The sequence below is a fragment of the Microtus pennsylvanicus genome, chromosome 3 (genome assembly GCF_037038515.1).
Source record: "Microtus pennsylvanicus isolate mMicPen1 chromosome 3, mMicPen1.hap1, whole genome shotgun sequence".
In the NCBI taxonomy this organism is placed as follows: Eukaryota; Metazoa; Chordata; class Mammalia; order Rodentia; family Cricetidae; genus Microtus; species Microtus pennsylvanicus.
The window spans coordinates 111,109,905-111,129,598 of record NC_134581.1 but is presented as its reverse complement, the minus strand read 5'-3'; the positions used below and the strand labels follow the sequence as shown (position 1 = coordinate 111,129,598).

The 19,694-nt window shown below is 44.3% G+C and overlaps 2 protein-coding genes across 2 annotated transcripts in view; both read left to right on the top strand.

Annotated features, from left to right (window-relative positions):
- The window catches only part of Mmp13 (matrix metallopeptidase 13), a 209,785-nt gene that overhangs the window by 98,062 nt on the left and 92,029 nt on the right, over window positions 1-19,694 (top strand). The window lies entirely within an intron of this gene.
- On the top strand, window positions 3,634-18,108 carry LOC142847303 (interstitial collagenase A-like). Its single transcript, XM_075968019.1, has 10 exons — window positions 3,634-3,732; window positions 4,287-4,528; window positions 4,633-4,781; window positions 4,981-5,106; window positions 5,951-6,109; window positions 6,205-6,322; window positions 10,087-10,220; window positions 17,055-17,217; window positions 17,708-17,811; window positions 18,008-18,108. The coding sequence occupies exons 1-10, from the start codon at window positions 3,634-3,636 to the stop codon at window positions 18,106-18,108; spliced, it is 1,395 nt and encodes a 464-aa protein (XP_075824134.1).

The window sequence follows — 19,694 nt, the reverse complement described above, 5'->3', positions numbered from 1 at the left end:
TTATACAAGGAATATTATTCAACTGTTAAAAAATATGAAATTCAAAGGTAAATGGATAGAACAAAAAAATTCATCCTGAGTCAGATAACCCAGACCCAGAAACACAAATATGGCAGGTATCCACTTATATGTGGACACTATCTTTTAAACCTTTGCTACTATTTGAATACTCATAGAGGTTAGGTATAGAATAAGGAACTATTGGGGAGGGAAGGCTCTCCCAATGTAGGGTAAATAGAAAACAGAGGGATACTGAGATAAACAGGATAAACAGGAGGGATACTGGAATGGGAGAAATAAACTTGGAGGGTAAGGGAAGGGGAGGATAAGGGAGGAAATATAGGGGAGAACTGCAAACAATAAGGGACATTTGAGAGTCATACAAAAACCTACTACATTAGAAGTCTCTTAAAATTTATATGTGCATATGAAAGAAATCTAATAGAATCATCAAATAATGAAGAAGTCAAAGCCCCAACTAGACTTCACTTGCAACCAAGTGAAACCTCCAATAAGTGTCAGGAGTCGGTTGTCTCATTGAGTCATTGTCAAAGGGACCCAATAACACCCCCCCCCCCAAAAAAAACCCTTAGTATATTACCAAGGCTGTCATTTGCTCTCCACAAACTGATGCCTAGGACTCATTACTGAACACAACCCAGCTTCAAACCCTTTGATCGATGGTGGTGATCTGTCTGCATCATATGCTGGTATAATAGTGGCACAAACATTCTGTCTGATTGGATTTAATGCCCTCTCCATGAGATGGAACCCATGCTTGACAGCGCTGTGTGGATAAGAACCTGAGACTAGAAAGGCCAAGGACTTAGGGGAAAATCAAATACTATCATTCTGCTAAAGGAATATAGCAATAAAAGGATCCTAATGACATTCTGCTACACCCATAGGTAAGTGTCTCACTCCATCATCAGTCGAGAAACTTCTTCAGTAGAGGGGCACTAATAGTTAAGAGACCCATAGCCAGAAATTGTGCAGAGAATGAGAGACTTTGAAACACCCAGTTCTAACTGGGATGTCTCCATCAAACTTCCCCCCCCCAGGGCTCAGGGAGCTATGCGGAAGAATAGGCAAAAAGACTGTGAAAGCCAGAGGGAATGGATGACAGCAGGAAACAATGCCTCCCAGACTCAAGAGGAGAGACTGTCGGCATGCACAGGGCCGTCACGGGTCCAACACAGGTGGGATCCCAATGCTACAATGGAGAAGGGGACACTAACTCCCATCCCAACCAAGATACTACCTCCAACTGATAAGTGCTCTCAAAGGAAAAGTTAGTTTCTCCAAGGAAGTCTCACACATGCCCAGCAGTAGATAACAAACACAAGATGAACTCAATGGTCCCTTACTGCTCTCTTGCTTATATATATTATGATTTTCAATTTTATATTTCTTTGGGTTTTGTGTGTGTGTGTAGTATCTTATGCTATTTGTTTCTTTTTTTCTTTCTTTTTTTCTGTTATTTTGTTCATTTTGTTTTATCCTAACTTATCTTTTTTATTTTTATATTTTTATATCTTTTTTTTTTGAGAGAGAGAGAGACAGAGTGGAGGAGAGGAGTTGGAAGGCTGGGGTGGAGGGGAGGATATGAGGGACAAGAACCTGTGTTCAGGATATATTGTATAAAAATAACTATTTTAAGTAGAATATAAAAAGAGCACTCGAGGCGTGTGGGCTTCCTGTGTACTTCTGCAGCCTCGTTTGCCCCTCTCTCCCGATGACTCTCTTCTCCCTGCTTTTCTTTCTGTGCTGCACTTGCTCCCCTGACGTCTCTGTTATGCCCCCTGCCCTCCATCTGATGTGAAGAGGACTGCTGCCTGTGTGAGGCCTTCCTCCCGTTTCCTCCTATGCTATTTGACTTACATATTACTCCTCTTAAATGAGGAAGCTGTGGTTAGATGTCTAGAGAGGAAATGAGTGCTTTCAAATTAATCCAAGGTCTATTAAAGCATTATTGACTAAGTTATTGGTTATGCAGTGAGATCAGACATCCACAAGGTGATTTGGAGTGATGGGGAAGGTGGGGGACACCGTGAAGAGCTCACGCGTGGGGGTGGAAGCCAGTTCTTCTCAGTGTTGTATGTTACTGAGCTTCCTTCAAGATGGGACAGGACAGATGGCTTTGTCTCTGATGGAGATATGGATACCATGAGCCAGCACCCACTTCAACTTTATATGTGCACAGCTTTCAGCACACAGCGATATATGCATTTTATTATTCAAAAGAAGCTCCGTGAGACCCTCTGAATGGATGAACATATCAATATAAGCATGAATGTGAGTGTGTGTGTGTACAGTATAAACACATGTCACCTAACGGAACAAGGATAATTAAAATGCAAGAGCCCAGAATCACACTTGGTCTCTTGGCAGCCCATTTTACCTGCTGTGTTTAAACAGGTTTCAAAAATGGGTCTTGTTTGTCCTATGAGGCTCATGAACAAGGTCTATGTAGCTCTTCATACATTGTCCCCCAGCCTGGAGGAGAGTTCTTCTTGGGCAAAGTTCTTATAGCCTACGCCTGGATAAAGATAAAGAGAAGCCATGGCGCTGTTGCAGTCTCATAGCAGAGAGTTTATCAAAGGCAGCAGGGAGCCGCAGGAACCCAGGAGAGCCAGTGAATATTGGAGGGCCTTGAGTTCAAACGGCATGGGTGCTGAACATCATCCGTCACCCGCGGTCAGTAATCCCAGCCTCTTTCTTGGGAGCAAGGTGTGTGCAGACATCAGGAGAACTGAGTACCAAACTCTACTCTTCATAAAGGTCACTAAGGGCTGTGGGGTTGGCTCAGGGAAAGCGCTTGCTGTACAAGAGAAGAGGGGTTGATTTTGATCCCAGAAACTCACGTGGAAAAAGTGAGATGTGATGATGTGTGTCTGTAATCCTAGCAATGGGAGTGCGTGACCTTCTAGGTGAACTCAGAACAATGGGAGACCTTTTCCAAAAACACACACACCACACACACCATGTACATACGTACACACATGCCACACACACATATATAATGAACATATATACCATACACAGATATACACACATACCCCAAACTACACATACACTACACACATACATACACACAAGCACAAACACACACCACACACACATACACATACCACACACACAACACATACATATACACACATACTACATAGACACATATATACACATACCACACATACAACACATGTATCACATATACCACATATACAAAGCACACACATACACACACATACCATATACAACACACACACACAGCCTTGGGGTTATGCTTTGCCTATGTTTTTAATAGGCCTGACCCTTTCTCAAATAGTATAAACATGAATTGGAGAAAACAACGTTTAATTGGTGAAGATCATCTCTTTCATAAATGTCCTGTTTGATATAATTCTGGGATTATCACACCAAACCAGCCCAAACAATCTGCTAGGTGTCACAGTTTTTGATTTCCCAGGCTCTTCGCTGCCGATGAAGAGGATGTTGTGAATCATGAGTCACATAGCCTCTGGCTTTCTAGAAGTGCGAGAAGTCCCTATATAAAGATGGAGCTTCCTCGGTAGGATATGGAGCAGGCAGGCAGGGGACCGCTGCTGATCTTGCCCAGAAAAGAGGGACATCATGCCTCGCCTCCCTTTGCTGTTGCTTCTCTGGGGCACCAGCTCTTATGCCTTCCCCGTGTTCCAAGAAGGACATCGGCAAGATGTGGAGACTGTCTGGGTAAATGGATGCAACATTACTCATGGCGGGAATGCGAGTCTTGACTTTGTGTCCTTCTAGTATAGCGTGGTGGCTATACTAGAAGATGGATTTCCTTCTGAGAGAAATGCCATTTGCCAGAAATGGAACCTTCTAAAAATGTATCTACCAAGTCTAGCTGGACACCTCCTTTCTGGCTGGAGGGGAGGGAACCCAAGGAAGGGAAGGCAGCTCCCTCTACAAAGGTGGATTTGCAAGAGTGCAAACCTCACCTACAAATCTTGTTCTAACAGTAAAGCTGAATCAAAAGTTTGAAAGTAATTCTCTAGTTTGTCTAAAACTTCAGGCTTTCATTGTTTTAAAAAAGGGAGAACCACTTTCCATTTAGTATTTCAATAACTTTAAATATTTCTGTGTTTCTAACTATGTGTATGACTGAATGTATGGTCTGTCTGCCCATCTCAGTAGTAGAAGCCAGTATCTCCTGAGCCTGGGTTCCCTGCAAGCAGGAAGTGCTCTTAACTGCTGAGACTTTTCTCCAGACCTACTGGTTCATTAATTTTATATTTTATCAGAAATACCTGGAAAACTACTACAACTTGGGCAATGACACAGAAGTTAAAAACCTGAGTGGCAAGGAGTTGATGGCTGAAAAGCTGAAGGAAATGCAGCAAATATTTGGGTTGAAAGTGACTGGAAAGTCAGATCCTGAAACCCTGAGAGTGATGAGTAAGCCCAGGTGTGGGGTGTCCGACGTGACGCCAGAAGCCATTAATTCCAACAATCCGCGCTGGACAAAAACACATCTGACATACAGGTAACTAGACCGCATATCAGAATCAAAATCGGGCCACTACTCCCCCATTAGAATAGAAGGAAACAAAACCCAATGTGTCACCATTTTATTTTTTTTTTTCTTAGTATTTTAAACTACACACCACTTTTGCCAAGAGCAGTTGTGGACCAGTCCATTGAGAAAGCCTTCAGAGTCTGGAGTGATGTGACCCCACTAACATTCTCCAGGGTCTTTGATGAGGAAGGAGACATTGTGCTTGCCTTCTATCGTGGAGGTAAGTTCTTCAACCTTGGCTTGCCCTTCGATAATCTCTGCTCTGCATGGCAGTTGCTTGTTAAGAGCATTGTTGATTTTATGGGGTTGAGGAGTAAAATAACATCACACTTTCTGGAAGTCTGCTGGCAGCTCAGCAAAGCACTGAGCTAACCAATATGAGAATCAATGAGCCTTTTGTTGAATTTTGTTTCTTGCAGACCATGGTGACAACAACCCTTTCGATGGGCCTTTCTATCGCCTTGCTCACGCTTTTCAGCCAGGCCCAGGGATTGGGGGCGACGTTCACTTTGATCTCGATGAGAGCTGGACTGACAGCAGTGAAAGTAAGTCTGCTGGAGCCGCTGCCCTCAGTTCATTCGGCCTCTCCTAGTGCACCGCAATGCTGGTTGATGTAATGCATTCATGGAAGTAGGCAATCTGTCACCACTCTTCGAATTAGTATCACGTTGAGAAGCATGAGGCAAGAGTGACTTCTGATCACATATCATCTCCCTGGTGACAAATAGGTCACTCTAAAACTTCTCTTAAGAAATTCTGAGGGCTGGTGAGATGCGACTCCTGAAAACCTGTTTGATTCTTGAAACCCCTTTGGTAGGTAGGGGAAAGCCAAACCTTCTACATCATTCTCTGCCCTCCACACGGCCATCCTCTGCACACTCTGTGCTTGAACCCATGTGCAGGCACAACAAACAAGCAAACAACCTTCTTTTAAAAAGAAAGAAAGTTAAAAGCTTTAATGTTTTACTTATGGTCCTGGAATGTTCTTACAAGAAAGATGCAATACACTTGACAAATTTGCTACTAAACTTGGAAAACAGAATGAGAAAATAGTTATTTTGTGTTTTCCAATTTTCCCAGCCCTAAGCATTTATCAGCCCTAAGAAAAGTAGAAACTGTCAGAGCTTCATTGCTCCTCTGCAAAGGAACTTGGCCCAGCTCATTGTTAACATGGACTTACCGATCTCATCCTGAGTGTAGACTCTACTGTGCCTTCTTATAGTTAAAATGGGCACGCTCCCACCACCAGAAAAGGGCAGTATAAACATATGTGGGTTTTAAAAAGGGACTAAGAAGATACGGATAGTCATCCTGAAAGATTATTTCCTTACTAAATGCCTCAAAACAGTATAATTTTTAGTAATTAGAAACGGATCTTTGTCCTTCCAGATTTCAACTTGTTCTATGTTACGGCTCATGAATTGGGCCACTCCCTTGGACTCACTCATTCCAATGATATAGGGGCACTAATGTTCCCCAGCTATACATGGTACGTTGACGACTTTGTGCTAAACCAGGAAGATATTAATCGCATTCAGGCTTTGTACGGTAAGTGAAGCAGCCATTAGCTGTTAAAGGCACTTCATTCTTCACATGGGCTCTGGAACCATGGAAAGTAACTCCAGGTCTCTCATATTCTTTAGGACCTTCTCCAAATCCCATCCAGCCAACAGGTGCTACAACCCCCAGACTGTGTGATGGTGCTCTAAGCTTTGATGCGATAACTACATTTCGGGGAGAAGTGATATTCTTTAAGGGCAGGTAAGGTCTTTGCTTTGCACTGGGTTCTATATTCACCATTGCAAGCCACCAATATGCCTCATATGGTAACCTAACAGTGTTTGTAATTGCATGGCCACAATTGATTGTGCTTCTCTTATTTTCTTTATACAACTAATAATGGCTGGTTCCATATGATTAGGTCAGTTGGTTCTGAAAAATCACACTCCTTCACCTTTGGAAATTTGTGTGGCACTTTCTGGTATCATAATAGGTAGTCCTCATGGAAGAGTTCTTCAGGTGAGTTTGAGCTCAGAGCCTTTAGGCTCTCTGTGTGAAGCTCATGGTGTCTTAAGCAATAGGGACTTATCTTCCATTTCTGGGGGCAACCTGTTTAGAGATTCTCTTGGACAACCTTGACCAAGAACTCAAAAGAGGGATTCTCATGTCTGGTGTTTTTTTTAGTAGGTGGTCTTTGACTCTTGGATGGAGCATTGTCAGCTCATGTGGAAAAATCCTATTTAAATAGTGTATGTTTATTTATGTAAAGACAAGCATGTTGTGGGGGGGTTCTTAGCAAGATAGTTAATAGTATGATTCCTTATTCTTTTTCAGATGGAATACTGTTATTTTATCTTTCTCCCTTCTTTCTCTGTATTTATCTCCTTTCCCCCTTCCCGAATACACCTGCCCCCTTTCCATTTTTCTGATCAAAACACTTATAACCCTACTATTTTCTCTCTATTGCTCCCCAACCCTTCTACCCTGGTAATGGCTCCTCTTTTACTTTCCTGGTTTCTACAGTTACTCCAGGGTGTTTATTACATCTGAAGATTTGGAGTTAGGGACCTCTGATGAGAGAGAGCATGTGCTGTTGGTTCTGGGTCGGGATTACCTCACTCAGGATGGTCTTTTCTAGTTCCATCCACTGATCTCCAAGGTTCATAGTTACATTTTTTCTTTATAATAATAATATTCCATATTGTATATATACTATATTTTTATTACCTACCCATCGGTTGAAGGACATTTAGGTTGCTACCATTTCCTAGCCATTGTGAACAAAACAGCAAGGAGCATGGTGAACAAGTATTTAGGGCCTATGCCCAAGAGTAACACAACTGGGTCATGTGGTAGATTTATTTTTGTTCATTTTATAATTCTTCACACTGATTTCCACAGTGGCTGCACCAGTTAGCTTGTCCCTACCAACAGCAAATGAAGGTTCTCTCTTCCCCAGCCCCCATGCAATATTTGTATATTGTTTGGTTAATCTTTGCCATTCTGACTGGGTTAGGATGAAATCATAAAGGTATTTTTATTTCTATTTTCCTTATTGCTAGAAGAAATAAACTTTTTTGAGGTAGTTCTTAGCCATCTTTTGTTTTCTTTTGCTTTGTAGACTCATTTTAGAAGTGTTTTATCCATCCTTTTATTCAAAGAAGATGTTTATCTCTAAAGCTAAGAAGCTTATCTTGCAGAAGTCAGATGGATTTTTGTTCTTTGATCCACTTAATCAACCCATGTCATTTGATTGGGAAATTGGAATCACTGATATTTAAAGTTATTATTGAAATGGTTATATCAATTGTGGGCATGCTGCTGAATTTTTGTTGTTGTTGTTATGTTTTAATAATTATGGCTTCAGATTTGTCCACAGTCTCTCCAACCCTAGATATTGTTTCCTGTATTTTCTTTAAATTTTGCTTGTTGGATAAAAAAGTTAAGTTTTTAATATTGTAGAAAGTTTTTCTTTCTCCTTCAATTATGGTGGATAGTTTTGCTATGTATATTAATCTAGTCTAGCTGCCATAATTTTTTGGAATTTGGAACGCATTGCTTCAGGCTCTTCTGGCTTTCAAAGCTTCCATTAAGAAATCTGTTATCTAAGGCTTTCCTCTATTTGTAACTTGTGCCTTTTCTCTTGCAACTTTCATGTTGTAACATAAAACAACTCAGTGATATGTGTACTTAGCTTTTAATTAAGATACACTGTGGGGATTTTCTTTTTCTGGTCTTGCCTATTTGGTGGTCTGTGTGCTACTTGAATCTGCACAGGCATGCTTTTCCTTGGTTTGAGAAAGTTTTCTTCTATGATCTTGTTAGAGATCTGGTTTATCCTGCTAACTCAAAGTTCTTCTCTCTGTCTATGCTATAATGAAAAGGGTTGGTTTTCATGGTATCCCACATCTCTTGTGTGCTTCTTTCTTGTGTGTATTTTTGTAATGTGTCGTAGTCCTTGCTTATTTGTTCTAGATCCTCTCCTCTATCTTGGAGATATATTCTGCTTGTTTCACGCTAATTGTAAGGCTTTATTTACATTTTCTAGTTGAGTTACTGTGTTTTTCAATTTCATTTTCATTTCAGCTTGAGTTTTTTTCAGTGTTTTTGTCACCTTATTTAATTTCATTCTTGAGTTTTGGATTGTCTTTGTCATTTCCATCAACTTTATGTTTGTGTTTTATTCTCTGTAAGCTCTTTATCTTTGATTTAATTGAGCTTTTTCATATCTTCTTTAAACTTCCTTTATTTTTTGATGAAGTTTATGATTGTTCTTTTAAATTCTGTACCTTTGGGTTTATCTAGAAAACTCACTGGCAGACATTTCTACAGGACTGATAGGTTTTAAAGAGAAGATAATGGTTTGAGCTTTCATTTTCTATTGTTGGTGTGTTTTCAATAAGACCTGGGCATGTAGACATCTATTGATAGGTCTAGATCAATATAGACAGAGCAGGTTGGGGCAGAGGAGAAGTTATGTGGGAGGCTTGGGCCTAGAATTGGGAAATGGTTTGGGAGGAATGTTCAGAAGACACAGGGCTGATGTTCAGGATGTTCCTCCTGTTCCAGACCTGGAGTATGGGGTAGATCTGGCTGGGTGGAAAGGTTGAATGCAGTGCTGGGGGACTTGTAGGTTAGGGGATAGGTAGACAGGATCATGACAAAAACCTAGAAGTTTGTGTTTCAGGCAGGGGTGGCCAGACTAGGCTGGGAGGCTGGGCATGGGTCCCAGACTAGATCTGGCAGGTTGGGGCTGTGGTGGGGATAGGGGAAGCAGGTCAGTGAGACTCACTGAGCTAGAGCCTAGAATGTGGGAAATCTGGCTCGGTGAAGAGATTGGATGTGGCATAGAAGGGGCCTGTAGGTGTGGCTTCATATTTTAAAATGTTACCCTATATAAAGGATTTAATCTTCCACAGATTTAGGTGTTCATAGGAGTACCCATGTACCCTCAGATATTCAGGAATGACAACCGTCACTAAGTACAGGATACTGTGTTGCAATAGGTCACCTGCTGCAGCCAGCTCCTCATGGCTCACCAAAACTGACTATTACATTTTAAGGCTTATACAAATTGGCTGTGAATCACAGTTATTATAAAAATTAAACTATACTAAAACCAACAATAAAAGTAATAAAAAAAACATTGTTTTATCATCATCTTCCCTGAAATTTGTTGATAGTACTGAGGCTCAAACCCAGGGCTTCAAAACACTGGGCCAGATGTATACTGATCCAGATCCCCAGTCCTATTTTCCTGACCTTTTATTCCTTATATTGAGCTTGTTTATGCCATTTGTGTCTTCACATGATAGGGTCCCAGATGAAACACTACTGTCACTTTTAAGATTTGCCGCAGCATGGGTGTTTCTGTGAAGAAAGAAGCACATCAAACAGAAACCGTCTTCCTGGCCTCTCCTTGGAAAGACAGTAGACACTTGCTGGCAGCGGCTCTCCAGCAAGAAGGGGGTGGAGACTACCTGGAGACTCACTGACAACTGTGCTCTCTCTGTCTTTTGAATCAGGTTCTACATCCGTGTAAGTAGAGCCATGCCAGAACCGGAGCTCAATTTGATCGGTATACTCTGGCCAAATCTGCCAGGTAAACTTGATGCTGTTTACGAAGTTAGCATGGAAGATAAAGCCTACTTTTTCAAAGGTAATGTTTCTGATTGTTTCTGTTTTATAAATTAAACTTTTATTTAGCTTTAGAGTGAGATAAAAGGGTCCTGGCTACACTCACTGCATGTCCTTCTGAAAGTCTAAGCTCCATGATGTAAGCTAACGGAGCCTGTCAATCAGCACAGTTAAAGCTATATTGTATTTTAGCATCATTTTGATTGAAAAGTAAATGATTAGAGATATAACATTTTTGGATTGTTAAAGAATTTGCAAACAATCACTGTGTTTTAAACTTCTTTATATTGCTATGAGTTTTCTGAAATAAAATTAAGAGGCACTAGTCGATTCTACCAAGGATGACACAGAACAATTTTGTGTATGCAGTTTCCTAGATGCCATTTTAATGTGAACCATTCCCTTGAGAGAACGAAAGTTATCACCAGGTAGGCAGATGGGACACTGCTGACTTGATTTCTCCAGTAAAGTGGCAGCATGTTCCTTGACCTTTCATCCAAGGCTCTCTTCTTGATGTCAGTCTATGAACTAGGAGAAATCAGGCATGTCCCAGTACCCTTGTCCTGATGACAACCCACCTTGAAGAACGAAATAGAGTCTCAGGTCTCACTGTGAAACTTCCTTGAGAGAATCTAAATTATACTAAGTTTCCCAGGCAATTCATTCATGGATTAATGTATGAGAAAATCAGAGTCATTGCTGGTGGACCTCAACAAGTCTGTGTGATTCACTGAGAGCAAAGGATCCAGCAACTCTAACACTAAGGACCATGTCAGACACACATGTTTTCACCAACGTGTTTGCTGTAGTACAATCATCGAGATACTTGATACAATTACACACTTCAACAGAGAAGGGACCGCAGTTCAGACAGGCACAATACTTTGCAATGGCCTCTCTAGCCTTTGTTGTGTAAAACTCAATAGAAGTTTACATACACAACATTTCAAAGCAGCTTTTCGTGCGAGCTAAAATAAGCATGTTTGTCAACAAGAGTGATCTTGCTTTCCAAATAGATCAGTTTCCAAAACACATAGCTTAGGTACTGTAAGCGGACCCTGGAATCAGCATAAATTTACATATCTACCTCCTAGGATGCCAAAGAATTTAGTCAGCACTGAGGTAGCCCAGAACTTCTAGTTGTCTGAGCTTTGGAAAGGAGCTTTATCTGCAATAGGGGGGAAAAGATAATTCTCAAAGCTTTTTACAGAATACAATGGCCTAGAAAGACAAAAAAAAAAAAGAAAAGAAAAGAAAAGAAAAAGAAAAAGCTCATATAAACTAGGCTTGGTGGCTCCTGTCTTTAATTCCAGCATTTAAAAGGTTAAGGCAGGGGGATTGCTACAAATTGGAGGCCAAACCTGGTTACATAGTGAATTCTAGACCAGAATAGGTTACAAGGTGAGACTCTGTCTCAAAAACACAGCAATTAATCAATCAATCAAACAAAAGGCAAACACATTTAATTGGTCTGAAACTGGATCCCAGTATCAGCATTTATAGCAGAACAAGCCACCCCCACTTTCCCTGAAGCACTACAGTCTGTGGCTAGTGATATGTGTTTTTACAAAGTGAAGCAGAGCTTTTTCATTAGGATGAAAAAGCTGATGTAGGTAGGACAAGATCTGTTGAGTGTTAGGAGATGTCTGCGGGGTTGTGGGCTGTGCTGTGAGGACTCCCTGAGGTAACTGAGGCAGGTCTGAGCTAAGTGCTGCTGTCTTAGCTGCTCTGTCAGCCCGGTTATTTCCCTTGGAAACAATCGAACTGTCAGACTGATGAGACCGACAGTGAATAATTCCTATAGCTTTAGGAAGATAGGAGGCCCTCAGCAAGTTCATAATATGCTCTGAGTTGGTAATAGACCCTCCCTTCGCTGTGAGAAGCCCGCGTTCCTTCCAGATGGCCGCGTGAGACAACAGGATATGAAAAGCATATTTAGAATCTGTGTAAACATTTAAAGATTGTCCCGCGGCTAACTGAAAGGCACGGGTGAGGGCTATTAGCTCAGCCTGCTGGTTGGTAGTATGAGCAGGCAGTGCCTTTGCCTCGACTATCTCTGTGTCTGACACTATGGCATAACCTGCTCTGCGGGTCCCGTCACATAGAAAGGAGCTGCCGTCCGTGTACCAGGTGTGAGTAGCCTGGGGCAGACTGCCCTCCTGTATATGTGAGGGGTGGGGCAGCAGGTCCTCCAGGACCTCAATGCAGGAATGGGATGGGGAATCATTAGCAGTAGGTTGAGGTAGGAGATTTGAAATATTGAGAGGTGGGCAGCACTGGAATGTGAGACTCGTGTCTTCCACCAGCGCCACCTGAAGTGAAAGAACCCGAGAAGGAGGTAGGGTCTGTAGGCCTTTGTAAGTTAAGAGGTTAGACAGGTTATGATGAGAGAAAACCGTGGTAGCTGCTCCGAAGGTTAGCTTTTTTGACTCACGAATAAGGAGTTCCGCAGCTGACAAGGCCCGTATGCAGGGTGCCCAGCCCCGAGTGGTGAGGTCCATCTTCTTTGACAGGTAGGCTACTGGTGCGAAGGAAGGTCCCAGTTGATGACCTAGAACTCCCAGGGCATAGCCCTCTCTTTCTGTTACATAAAGGGAAAAAGGGCGGGTTAAATCCGGAAGATGGAGGGCTGGGGCCTGGGTGAGGGCCTGTTGGAGTCTCCGGAAAGGTTTGGTGATGGGGTGAAGCAGGGGCTCGTGCATAGAGCCGAGAGCTGCTTCGTATAGGGGGCGGGCGAGGAGGGAGAATGAGGGAATCCAGGATCGCAGGAAACCGGCCACTCCCAGGAATGACAAAACCTCTTCTTTGGTTGAAGGAACTGCAAGAGATTGAATTAGTCTTTTTCTGTCCAGGGTGATAGCTTTTTGTGTTGGGGTTATGGTTAACCCCAGATACGTTACCTGAGTGGTGGACAATTGAGCCTTAGAAGGCGAGACTCTGTAGCCCTTTTTGGATAAAAAATTTAATAAGGTGGCGGTGTCAGTCCTGCTAGTCTCCAAAGATGGGCTACATAGCAGGATGTCATCGACATAGAGTACCAGTTTTGATTTAGGGAGGGACAGTGAGAGCAGATCAGAGGCCAGAGCCTGGCCAAAGAGATGTGGGCTGTCCCGGAATCCCTGTGGGAGAACGGTCCAGGTTAGTTGAGTGGAGAAATTAGTATCAGGATCTGTCCAGGTGAAGGCAAAGATGTTCTGAGACTGAGGGCTGAGAGGAATAGAGAAAAATGCGTCCTTTAGGTCTAAGACTGAGAAGTGGGAGGTCCCTGAAGGAATGTTAGACAGAAGTGTGAGGGGATTAGGTACCACTGGGTGTAAGGGGACAACAGCAGAATTTATGAGCCGGAGGTCCTGAACCAAACGATAAGTCCCGTTAGATTTTTTGACAGCCAGTATAGGAGTGTTAAAGGGAGATGAGGTGGGGCGAAGCAGCCCCTTTCTCAAGAGATCAGAAATTATAGGTTTTAGTCCTTTGAGGCTTTGGGAAGGAAGTGGGTACTGGGCTTGAGTGATATACCCAGTAGGGTTTTTTAACTGAACAACGACGGGGGGGTGATGTTTAGCAACAGCTGGGTTTTGGATGTCCCACACGAGAGGGTCCACCTGAGAAGCCGGGAGTGGAAAAGGCATGTTAGTATCAGGGGGTCGCGGAGCCAGGAGAAGCAGCAGCTGTGTCACCGACGAATCTGAAATGAAACGGGTGGGGGTCGCAAAAGAAATGGAAGCTCCCAGCTTGGTCAGAAGATCCCTTCCCAAGAGTGGGACTGGACAAGTTGGCAGAACTAGGAATGAATGAGTGAGAAAGATACCTCTAAATATGCAATTGAGAGGTGGAGTTTGGAGAGGTAGATAAGGCTGTCCCCCTACCCCGACAATAGGGGAACTTGAGGGGGAGGTTGGCCCCCAAAATTCCCTTAGAACCGAATATGTTGCTCCGGTGTCTAAGAGGAAGGAGATGAGGCGTCCCGACACTGTAAGAAGTACCCGCGGCTCCTGGTTGCAGATGGGCGTAGCAGTCGGGTTGTCGGTAGAGGAGCCCGGGAACCTTCAGTCTTCCAGAGCCAAGCCCAATAGGTCAGCCTGGGGGTCCTCTGGGGCGGCTGCCCCCGCGTCATTGAGCAAACGCGGGCAGTCTGTGGACCAGTGACCGTCCCTGTGACACCTTGGGCAGGGGCCCCTTGGGTTGCGATGGGGATTGGGGCATGCCTTTGACCAGTGACCCGTCTTACCACACTTGAAGCATGGGCCGGGGGGCGGGGGGGCCGCGCGCGAGGGGCGGGCAGTGGAGTCCATCGTCTCGGCTGGCCTGGCGGGTGCCGCGATCACATGGCAATGATTTCTGGCCTTGTCGTTCCTTGCGTGGTAGATCTTGAAGGCCGTCTCCAGGACCTGTGCCTGTGGGGTTAGGGGACCCTTCTCCAAACGCCTGAGCTTTGCCCTGATGTCTGAGTAGGACTGGTTCACGAAGTGGGTCATCAGGAGCTGTCTGCCCTCCGTGGATTCTGGATCCATGTTGGTGAACTGTAACATAGCTTTAGTAAGGCGGTCAAGAAATGCAGAAGGATTTTCCTTAGTGTCTTGGAAAATTTCTGCGAGTTTAGAATAATTTACTGGTTTAAGAGCGGCCTTTCTTAATCCCACCAGGAGGCAGGTTAGGAACCGGTCTCTGGCCAGGATGTCCCCGGGGGAGTTGTAATCCCAGTGGGGTTCCTTGTCAGGTACAGCCTCTGCACCAGGTGGGTGGGAAGGCTGGGTTTGGTGCACTTCGTCCGCGTACAACCTGGCCTGCTCCCAGACACGCCTGCGTTCCTCGGGAAGTAAGTTGTTACAGAGAATCATGAAGATATCATGGTAAGTTAGATTATAAGATTGGGTTAAATACTGAAACTCTTTTGTAAAATTAGTGGGGTCAGCTGTGTACGACCCCAGTAGCTTAGAAATATGTGAAAGTTCCGATAACGCGAAGGGTACGTGAACCCGAAGCAATCCCTCAGCGCCGGCCACCTCCCTCAAGGGTAGGACGGAAGCTGGTTTAAGTTGAACAGAGTTTGTTGTCGCCGCCGCGGCGGCAGCGGCAGCAGCGGGAGCGGCAGCGGCGGCGGCGGGGGCGGCGGCAGCGGCTCGCGAGCGCGTGAGGGGAGGGGTGAAATTAGGCGCAAGGCGGTGGGTGGGGTTAGGGCCTGAGGGGGTTTTGGAAGACCGAGGTGGGGGGCTGGGGCGGGAAGGTGAATCGGATGATTCCGAAGTTGACTTTGATGGGCTACGCCTCCTGTGACGGGAAGAAATTGTTAGCTGTCTTCGTACCCGATTCCGGCTGCGGGAGACGTTGGGTGAAGCTGGATCAGAAAGGCTGGGATACATGAGACAGGGGGAATGAGATTTTTTGGGAGATTTAGGGGAATGGGAAGGTGACCCAGAAGGATATTTACGCCGAGCTCCTGGAGACCTAGGAATGAAGCGTTTAGAGGCATGGGGGGAAGGTGTAAGCGAATCCTTTCTGTACCTAAAAGAAACCTTTGAAGGGGGGAGGGTAGGAGAGGTAGCCCCCGATTGGGCAGGGCGGGAAGGAGTGGCCCCACGAGGTCGGGGGGGAGGGGGATCGTCAGCGGGGTCCATGGTCGGAGCGGAAGGTTGCGACATGGCGGGAGCTGAGGGTTCCTGGAGGGAGGGTAAAGCCAGAAACATGTGAGCCGGTGAGCAGTGAGACGAGGTGGATGGGTCAGTCTTAAGAGCCATATAGAAAAAAGCCATTATGTACATGAGCTCTTTCCATTTAGCTGATCGGTGACAGAAATTGGCCAGCTCCCGTAGAATATCGGGGTCAAATGACTCTTGGGAAGGCCAGCGGATAGAACCTTGTAAATTGTATTTAGGCCAAGTTTTGGAACAAAGTCGTATTAACTTGGACAGTTTTATGGAGGGAATGAGGGCATGAGGCTCCAGAGCCTCCAGAAGCTGCCCGAGCGGGGAGGATGGAGGGATTGGCTTTGACTGCTTGGAACCCATGGCTAAAGCGAAGGTCACCCACGAAAAGGTACCCAAAAGGTACCGCGAACACGGCAAGCCAAAAACACAGGCGTCCGAGTGTTCTTGGGGCGTGCTAAGGCTTAATTGGCCCGAACCCAACAACCGTACGGGGTAGAAAAGCCCCGGTTGGGAGGAGACAATTAAGCTGTTTGGGGCGTGTTGCCCGAGAAGCACCGCAACGTAGCGGGGCCGGAGACAGAAAAGTTTAGAAAAAAGGAGAAAAAAGCCGGAAGCACCGAACTCCCGGTTGTGGGTGACGCAGGCCTAGGCCAAGGGCAAGAAGCAAGGGGGGAGTGGGAAGAGGTTGGCGACCCAGTCCGGGACACAGCAGAGAAAGCCGGCCGGACAGTCTCTGAGCGCCCCGGGGGAAGGGTAGCCAATTGAGGTTAACTCACGGTTGAAGAGGAAGCCGTGGCAAACAGGTGAAGTTGGCCGCAGGTAATCGGTCGAGGTGAGTCGAACGGCACCAAATTGTTGTTAAATAATAAAATCCTGGGTTGGCTGTAATGAAAGCGGAGGCGGTTACGCGAGGAAAAGACACAAACACGCGGCGGTCCCACGTGGGTGCACTTTAATGGGGGGAGGGGCAACGGGCAGGTACAGGTGTGCAAAACACTAGGAGAAAAAGGGGGGGAAGGAAAAAGAGAACGAACTCGTAAAGACCTTCGCTTTTAACGGGGAATGCAAAGGCTTCTGGGAAATGTCCGTATCCAGGAGAATGCTGGGAACTGTAGTTTGGCAAAGGAATAACAGCTAGGATGATGCTCTTGCCTGTGAAGCTTCACTGGAAATGTAGACAAAGAGATTCATCCGTGGCTCTTGATTGGCAGGCAATAGAGTGTGGGCTGTTCGTGAGCAGAGTGTACAGCAAGGATTCCCCACGGACATCCACAGCTACTTTGGCTTCCCTAGCAGCGTGACACACATTGATGCTGCTGTCTGTGAGGAAGAGACTGGAAAAACATACTTCTTTGTTGATGACAAGTACTGGAGGTAAAGACTAAAATCCAAATAATTTTAGGGTGCCAGTTGACTGTACATAGAAAGATCTTAAAATGAGTTTCATATGGACTTGGTTAACTGCCTTTTTGTGGATGACGTAACCACTGAATAACCATAGCCTGGTATCACATGGTGCTGCTTATACAGGGAATCCAGTGAGCCTGTGGTGCTCTTATATGCTGGGAAAGATAGGACAGTAAGGACATCCAACTTCTCAAGCTACTTTGACCTAAACTTAACCATTCACATAGCATTTTACCTTGGGGAGAGTATCTGTGTAGTTCATTGGATTTCAGAAGACCTTATGCATATTTTGACACACCCAACATTCAACTTTTCCTCCCTCACCCAATTCACTCTTTTCTAATCTCAAGAATTAAAAATTTGTATGCAATTCATGCTGGTGTGTTTTCCACAAATATTTCAAGCAATCTGCATGTATTTTCAAAGGTCCTAATACTTCTAACCACTTTCTCATCAGGTATGATGAATATAGTAAGACCATGGATTCAGGTTATCCCAAATTAATAGCAGATGACTTCCCTAGAGTTGGCAATAAAGTTGATGCTGTTTTCCCGAATAACGGTAAGAGTATAGACATATTTTCTCTATTTGTTATAATACCAAAAGTAACAGCATTGCTATTTAATGTAGATATAAAAACGTAAATGAAAATTAAAATACAAATGTAAAAACTATATATACTGAAGTCATGCAAAATTGAGTCAAAAGCTGGAAACTCCATGTATAATATAATGAATATATTTCATTTTATTTTTAGGATATTTTTATTTCTTTCACCAGTCAACTCAATACAGATTTAACCTCCAAACGAGAATGGTTGATGCTATCCGTCATTCTAACACCTGGTTCAACTGCTAAGAGTATAGCAACCTGTTCTGTCACCAAGTTAATGAAAACACATACCGCATAATTTTAAAGGAGATAGTTTTCTGAAGAGCCAAGTATTTTTATATTTTATTTACCTTCTAGAATTGTTGATACACAGAGCTACTAAGTAAAAATTTATTTATATTTCATCTTGTATATTTTTATAATTTCTAGTATAATAATTTATGAATTGAAACAGTTTGGTGCCACAACTGACAACCCAAGAAGGCCAAGTTCATGGTGGATAAGTCACTGAAGGAGGCCATTTGTGCTCTCTGACGTTGATCCTCGGTCTCTTCTTTCAAGAGTGGAGGGTGGGCAGACAAGCTCTCCCCAGAGAAAAAATGCCTTTTGAACACACAAGAAAAATCAACTGGTGCTTCGGGTTTGGTTTTTAAAACAGTGCTGACAGCCCATGCTGGTGTTGGACCTCTTCTACTGCTGGCTCCCAAATGCTGGGATACAGGCACGCCCAACATGCCCAGCCAAGAGATGGTCCATTGCAAAATAAAGATTTGATACTTAGACTGAAGCCACTTCTGTATCTAACACTTTATCATTTCTTTACGATGCTTTCTATTTCATTATGTTCCTATGAGCTGACAGCAAAGCCTCACTTAGAAATGTTATTTCTTTCAAATTTGAAATGGAAAACAAACTGTTAGGAGTATCTCTTAAGACCAGCCTCTCCATTGATGCAAATAATTCCAATCAGCCCAAATTAAACCGAATAAAAGATGCCCACGTTTAATACAGCACTCCCAGGTGGTCCGGGAAAGCATGGTGAGGGAAAGAGATCAGGGGAGAACACGGAAAACCTGGAGACCACATGTTTCTTTTCTGGGGAGAGGCCGCTGCTTGACAGACTTTCCCGCACGCCGAGTCCGGACCAAGGGGTTTGACACGGAGCTTCCTGCTCCATTCCTGCTCCACTGGTGCTCCAAGGATGGGTGCCAGGGGCTTGGGTGATGCTTCCACCCAAACATCCCAGACTTGGATATAGGGGTGTCAGGGGACTGGGGTCTTACTTTTGACCAAACACAAACAATACAAAAAATATTCATGAGAAGTTAGTCTATCCAAAATTTTCAAATTTCTCCATTCGTTTGGAGAATGAATCTCTAGCAGGATACACTTCATAATCATGTCCTAGTCCGTATTATTTATCATCAAGCACGAAGGCAGAGGGCTCAGCACGGGTCTTAAACACTGGGCTATGATGTGTGTGGCAAGGCTACAAGGCTGGACAAGAAAGAAGATACTGAAATGGGTACCTATAACTTGGGACTTGGTATTCCAGAAAGGAACCCAGGAACTTTTCCAGGGTGCTGCTTGCCTGGCACCCCACATTGTGCACACAATGGTACATGATAGAAAGATCAAAACTTACGTCTCACAGTGTGGAGTCAGCCGCCACAGGGAGACTGGGACAGCCGCGGGACTGATTGCATGTCAGACTCTGGACCTTAGGAAGGCCCACTGGGCCCTTTTCCCTAAGACTATAAGGTATATATGAGTGTGGGTGCAGACAGTGTCCTCGTCAGTGTTCTGTTGCTGAGAAGAGACACCATGTCCAC